Source organism: Penaeus japonicus, unplaced genomic scaffold (genome assembly GCF_977035675.1).
Source record: "Penaeus japonicus unplaced genomic scaffold, GWHDUDI00000001_assembly GWHDUDI00000016, whole genome shotgun sequence".
Lineage (NCBI taxonomy): Eukaryota > Metazoa > Arthropoda > Malacostraca > Decapoda > Penaeidae > Penaeus > Penaeus japonicus.
This window is the reverse complement of record NW_028234418.1, coordinates 23,828,009-23,835,486: the sequence shown is the minus strand read 5'-3', so window position 1 is coordinate 23,835,486 and position 7,478 is coordinate 23,828,009. Positions and strand designations below refer to the sequence as shown.

General features: G+C 31.6%; 1 protein-coding gene across 1 annotated transcript; it reads right to left on the bottom strand.

The window, feature by feature from the left end:
• Positions 1–4,199: 4,199 nt before the first annotated feature.
• On the bottom strand, positions 4,200–5,223 carry LOC147470192 (uncharacterized). Its single transcript, XM_086544972.1, has 3 exons — positions 5,173–5,223; positions 4,682–5,052; positions 4,200–4,564 (listed from the first exon to the last, which is right to left on the bottom strand). Exons 1-3 carry the CDS (start codon positions 5,179–5,181, stop codon positions 4,318–4,320), a joined length of 627 nt encoding a protein of 208 aa, XP_086401098.1. The 5' UTR covers positions 5,182–5,223; the 3' UTR covers positions 4,200–4,317.
• Between the last annotated feature and the right edge of the window lie 2,255 nt (positions 5,224–7,478).

Below are 7,478 nucleotides of genomic sequence, written 5' to 3'. Positions count from 1 at the left end.
ACCTCATTTGGAACTTGAATTTCTAATTCATTGCTGCCGAATGCCCAAAGGAATTGTCTGTATAACCTCGCTATCACTGCTCTTCTATGAGCTCATAGGTAATTTCCATGATGTTTGTAAGGCATCTGGTTAGACAATTCTTTTAGTGGGTCGTGTGGTCTATTGGATTATGTATGTGTGTGTTTGTGTGTGTGTGAGTGTGTGTGTGTGTGTGTGTGAATGTGTATGTGTGTGTTTTCATACAAAGACTAATCATCTGTATTAGCTCGAAAGATGATAGCTTATTTAGTCTTTGAAGCAATGTATCTTAAAACAATTTTCTCTTTATGCTTAGCTCCTAAGTCTTTGTTTATATACTTTACCCTTTACTCAGTTTTGATTTTGTTACAATTTTGAAACTCTTTTGAAAGTAATGTATATGTAGGATAAGGCATTGCAATCGGATATGTAGCTATAAACTTATTATATGATACCATTATCATCAATTGACATCATTTCCACTTATAGATATAAGCATAATTATCATTATATCATTATCATCATAATCATCATGATCGTCCAGAGTATAATCCTCATCTGTATGCCATCAGTATCATCATCTTTGTAATGGTTTTGTTTATCTCTATGATTATTGCATCATCATTATCAAAATCCTCATCCTCATCCTCATTATCATCATCATCCTACTCATCAACAACATATCATCAGCATGACCACCAACCATCATGATTATCCTCGGGTAATTTCACATTAATAATCATGAATAGGTTCTCTAATCCAGTTCCAAAGGACGCGAGCATTTCCGTTTTGTTTTCGAAACATTTTTCTCTATGTATACACTTACGAACTGCTTGTGTAACTTGACACTGGCCTTGCTTCCCTTTTCTTGTTCCCTTTCACGAATTATTTCCTGTTCTCGACAACATTTTCTTTCTCGAAATTACAGCAGCGTTCTTGAAAATAAGGACTTCGTTTGATTCGGTCACTCATATTTGATGATAAAGATGTATATGATTATCCTATATCTGCGAAACTCAAACAATATTGATGAACATATGCAAAAGTATTTATCTCCAAATAACTTGTTATTCAGTGTTCTGCAAGTTGATTGATTTCTTTTGGCAATAACATGTACCGTCATGCAATCATTAGCGATGGGATATATATATATTTTTTTAAAACTTTTTTCTGGTATATATGATTTTCATTTTATCATTCCCTTACATTATTTTTGCACCGAACATAACAACTATGGTGGTAATATTGGTCCCAGGAATGATGGTAATATTGATGTAAGTTTTAAGAACGATAACGATAATGATATTGATATTGATAAGAATTATAACGAGGATGATGTTGATGATAATGGTAACGACACAGACATCACTGTTTTATCATAAAACATTGATACTTATAATAACAACGAAAATGAAAATAAAGATAAAAGTCATGACAATACCAAGAACACTAAAAGTGACAATGAAAATACTTTGATAACAACGTTGAACCGTCCGATAATGAAAGCACATTATTTCATTCCCTCATTCATATCTTCAAACTACAACAATACAATGTCTAGGATTCTATCACTAAGGATCTTCGAGATCTGACTTCTTATGTTTTATTGTGATTATCTTTTTCTTTTAATCGACGTGAAAATTCACGTTATAGGTTGGAGATTAGGATTATTTGGAAAAAGGATTAGTTGATGAGGATTATCATCTGATAACTGCTTGGTTGGTGAGAAGAATTATTTGAAAACTGATTGGTTAATGAGGATAATTATAACTGATTGGTTAATGAGGATATTTATAACCGATTGGTTAATGAGGATAATTATAACCGATTGGTTCATGAGGATAATTATAACTGATTGGTTCATGAGGACAATCATCTGATTACTGATTGGTTGATGAGGATAATTATAACTGATTGGTTCATGAGGATAATCATCTGATTACTGATTGGTTGATGAGGATAACTATCTGATAACTGATTGGTTGATGAGGATAATTATAACTGATTGGTTCATGAGGATAATCATCTGATTACTGATTGGTTCATGAGGATAACTATCTGATAACTGATTGGCTGATGAGGATAATTATAACTGATTGGTTCATGAAGATAATCATCTGATTACTGATTGGTTGATGAGGATAACTATCTGATAACTGATTGGTTGATGAGGATAATTATAACTGATTGGTTCATGAGGATAATCATCTGATTACTGATTGGTTGGTGAGGATAACTATCTGATAACTGATTGGTTGGTGAGGATAACTATCTGATAACTGACTAGTTGATTTGGATAATTGAAACTGATTGGTTGGTGAGGATTACTATCTGATAACTGATTAGTTGATGAGGATCATTATATGATAACTGATTGGTTGATGAGGATCATTATATGATAACTGATTGGTTGATGAGGATCATTATATGATAACTGATTGGTTGATGAGGGCAATTATTTGAGATTGGGCTGGTGGATCAGGATGATTATCTGATGACTTTTGGGTTAATGAGGCTAATCACTTGATAATTGATTGGTTATTAATGCTAATCATCTAATCAATAAAATATTGAAGATGGTGCTCCTTTGATAACTGTAAGTTTCGCTGTGATAATACCACTGATAGCTGGTTAGGAAGATCAGTTGAAATGCAACGATGTCATTCAGATTTGTTGCATCCAACCAATCACCAACATCTTCGCCTTAAGAAAAAGGAAGGAAAGTAAAGTATAACATGAATCCTTCCTTCCTTCATACTGTAAATTTTGTTTTCTTAACCTTATCCTTAATGAAGGGAAAGAAATAAAAAGAAAAGGAAATAATGATAAAAGTAATAACAATGTAACGTTGATAGTAATGTTAGAATCAACAGGAACAATAATGTTTATTGTGATGATAATAATGATAAGGAGAATGGTGATAATGGTAAACAACAAGTTATGAATAGCTATTGTTGTCATGATAATGATGATGATAATTACATAACGATAGTGATGAAAATACATAATGGCAGTAATAATAATGATAATGAGAATAATGATGTCAATCATGATTAGTATACTGATGATAGTGAAAATATCAATGATGGTAATAATAATGATAATAATAATGGTAATAATAATAATGATAATAATGATAATAATGATAATGACAATAATTAAAATGATGATGATAACAATAACAATTAGTAGTAATGATATCAATAGTATTGATAAGTGTAAATAAGGATGATGATAATAGTGTCAATAATAGTAATATAATAATGACAAATATGATAAGAACAATGATTATGATGATGGTAGTAGTAATAGTAATAATGATGGTATCATTTGCTGCCAAATATGATTAGTATCAATATCATTATTACAGTTATCATCGTAAACATCAACGCTATTATCATCTGTTACAGAAATAGTAGTAGTATTGTTGGTTGCTGTAGCAATATCAGCATTTATAGTCTCCTTAGCATCATGACAAATATCATGTTATTGCTAATGGTAATGAAACTGAATTCTTCTTTTACCGTTGAATAATAAAAAAAAAAAATTGCATTGCAAACCCTCGATGTGCTTTAAGGTATTTTATAAAATTAGAATAAAGAAAAAAGTGCATGAATATCTTTGAGCGTATAAGCTGTATCATCATTTGTATTAGATATGTACTATGAATACACACAAAAACACACGCACACATACGCACACACACATGTTTATATATATATATATATATTATATATATATATATATATATATATATATATATATATATATATATATATATATATATATATATATATATATATATATAGAGAGAGAGAGAGAGAGAGAGAGAGAAAGAAAGAGAGAGAGAGAGAGAGATATGAATATATGTTTATCTATTCATGTATCTATCTATCTACATACATACATACATATATATATATATATATATATATATATATATTTATATATATATGTGAATATATATACACGCACATATTTATGTGCATGTATTTGTATTTGTTTATATAAGTAGAGAGATAAAGAGATCAAATGATCATCAAGACATTGATATAAAGACTGATATCAATAGATGAAAAAGGAATATGCAAATACTTGTTTGCTACTAAAGGAAGAATGTAAATTGAAGTCGAATATGTAATGTGAATAATGTGAGAGGTATAATGTAAATAATTTCAAAATATTTTTAAAATTATTTTATTCGAAATGCTTCGCAATATAAAATAATACTATACATCGAAAATGTTATAAATATAACCTGGTAGAATATTCATGCTTCATATCTAGCTGTACAGCCCTTTACTGAGGGAAACCATAGGAGTTGGATGGGCGTGAAGAGCGGGACGGGGCGCTGTACCCCTGAGAAGGTCCCTGACGGGAGCGAGCAGCATCCTCTTGACGGGCGCGCTCGATCTGCTCAAGGGCGTGGGCGGGGATGGGGTGGGGGAAGGCTGGAGCCACGGGCAGGAAGGCTGACTGAGGCTGGAAGCCGTTCTCGTCAGCTACGAATCGGAGCTCAAACAACTGTCCGTCAGGAAGGGTGAAGCTGGAAGAGATGACTAAGTTATCATATTGTATATATTGGCTCGTAATGAGTAACGTATATATATCAGTTCTGCTGATTTATCAAAAGTATTTCAAGATTATAAACTGTGACACTCACGAGTAAGAGCCAGACATGGCTGTGACGGGGCCATCCTTGGCGGGAACAGGCGATCCACTTTCCTGTCGTGAGATGCCGTCGCCGGTCTCAACATTGAAGCTGTAAGCGCCAGCGTCGGGGTGAACGCGATCGTCCACAAGGATGGGCACTACTGGGCCGGGAGCAGATCTCGGGGCGGAGTAGGTTGGCTGGGGAGCTGATCTTGGGGCGGAAAAGGACGGGCGAGATGCAGGCGTTGGGGCGGAAAAGGATGGGCGAGATGCAGGTCGAGACCTGTGGCTGAAGGCTGAAGAAGGCTGTGGAGAGGCATAGCCGAAGTGACTGGGCAGCTTGTCAGCCACGCAGACTGATACGACTGCGGCGAATACAAACTGGAAGGTTTGAATCTCGTTAATAATTTAGTATATGATGATATTTGATTTAGCTTTACATCAACATTCCATGCAGCGAAGGGTGGCCGTACCTATACCTGAGAAATATCTGAGACTTACGATCTTCATGATGGCGGAGGGTGTGTTGGGTCGGATGGCTCACAGGTGAGTGACGATGGGCTCTCGTGCCTTGCTTTATATACCACGTGGAGGCGCCAGGGTCAAGGTGGCACTATTATTGGTTGATGAGGATAATTATCTGATAAATGGTTGGTTGATGAGGATAATTATCTGATAAATGGTTGGTTGATGAGGATAATTATCTGATTAATGATTGGTTGATGAGGATAATTATCTGATAAATGATTGGTTGATGAGGATAATTATCTGATAACTAATTGGTTGATGAAGATAACTCTGATAACTGATTGGATGATGAGGATAACTATCTGATAGCTGATTGGTTGATGAGGATAACTGATTGGATGATGAGGATTATTATATGATAAACGATTGGTTAATGAGGGCAATTATCTGAAATTCGGTGGTGGATGAGGATGATTATCTGACGACTAATGAGGATAATCATTTGATAATTGATTGGTTATTGATGCTAATCATCTAATTAATAAGATCTTGAAGATGGTGATCATCTGATAATTGCAAGTTTCGCAGTGATAATACTACTGATAGCTGGTTAGGAAGATCAGTTGAAATGCAACGATGTCATTCAGATTTGTTGCATCCAACCAATCACCAACATCTTCGCCTTAAGAAAAAGGAAGGAAAGTAAAGTATAACATGAATCCTTCCTTCCTTCATACTGTAAATTTTGTTTTCTTAACCTTATCCTTAATGAAGGGAAAGAAATAAAAAGAAAAGGAAATAATGATAAAAGTAATAACAATGTAACGTTGATAGTAATGTTAGAATCAACAGGAACAATAATGTTTATTGTGATGATAATAATGATAAGGAGAATGGTGATAATGGTAAACAACAAGTTATGAATAGCTATTGTTGTCATGATAATGATGATGATAATTACATAACGATAGTGATGAAAATACATAATGGCAGTAATAATAATGATAATGAGAATAATGATGTCAATCATGATTAGTATACTGATGATAGTGAAAATAACAATGATAGTAATAATAATGATAATAATAATAATAATAATGATAATAATGATAATAATGATAATAATGGTAATGATAATAATTAAAATGATGATGACAACAATAACAATTAGTAGTAATGATATCAATAGTATTGATAAGTGTAAATAAGGATGATGATAATAGTATCAATAATAATAATGTAATAATGACAAATATGATAAGAACAATGATTATGATGATGGTAGTAGTAATAGTAATAATGATGGTATCATTTGCTGCCAAATATGATTAGTATCAATATCATTATCACAGTTATCATCGTAATCATCAACGCTATTATCATCTGTTACAGAAATAGTAGTAGTATTGTTGGTTGCTGTAGCAATATCAGCATTTATAGTCTCCTTAGCATCAAGACAAATATCATGTTATTGCTAATGGTAATGAAACTGAATTCTTATTTTTACCGTTGAATAAAAAAAAAGAAAATGAATTGCATCGCAAACCTTCGATGTGCTTTAAGGTATTTTATAAAATTAGTATAAGGAAAAAAGTGCATGAATATCTTTGAGCGTATAAGCTGTATCATCATTTGTATTAGATATGTACTATGAATACACACAAAAACACACGCACACATACTCACACACACATGTTTATATATATATATATATATATATATATATATATATATATATATATATACATATATATATATATATATTCATATATATATATATATATATATATACATATATAATATATATATATATATATATATAATATATATATATATATATATATATATATATATATATATATATTCATATATATATAATATATATATATATATATATATATATATATATATATATATATATATATATATATAGAGAGAGAGAGAGAGAAAGAGAGAGAGAGAGAGAGAGAGAGAGAGAGAGAGAGAGAGAGAAAGAAAGAGAGAGAGAGAGATATGAATATATGTTTATCTATTTATGTATCTATCTATCTACATACATACATACATATATATATATATATATATATATATATATATATATATATATATATATATATATATATATACACGCACATATTTATGTGCATGTATTTGTATTTGTTTATATAAGTAGAGAGATAAAGAGATCAAATGATCACCAAGACATTGATATAAAGACTGATGTCAATAGATGAAAAAGGAATATGCAAATACTTGTTTGCTACTAAAGGAAGAATGTAAATTGAAGTCGAATATGTAATGTGAATAATGTGAGAAGTATAATGTAAATAATTTCAAAA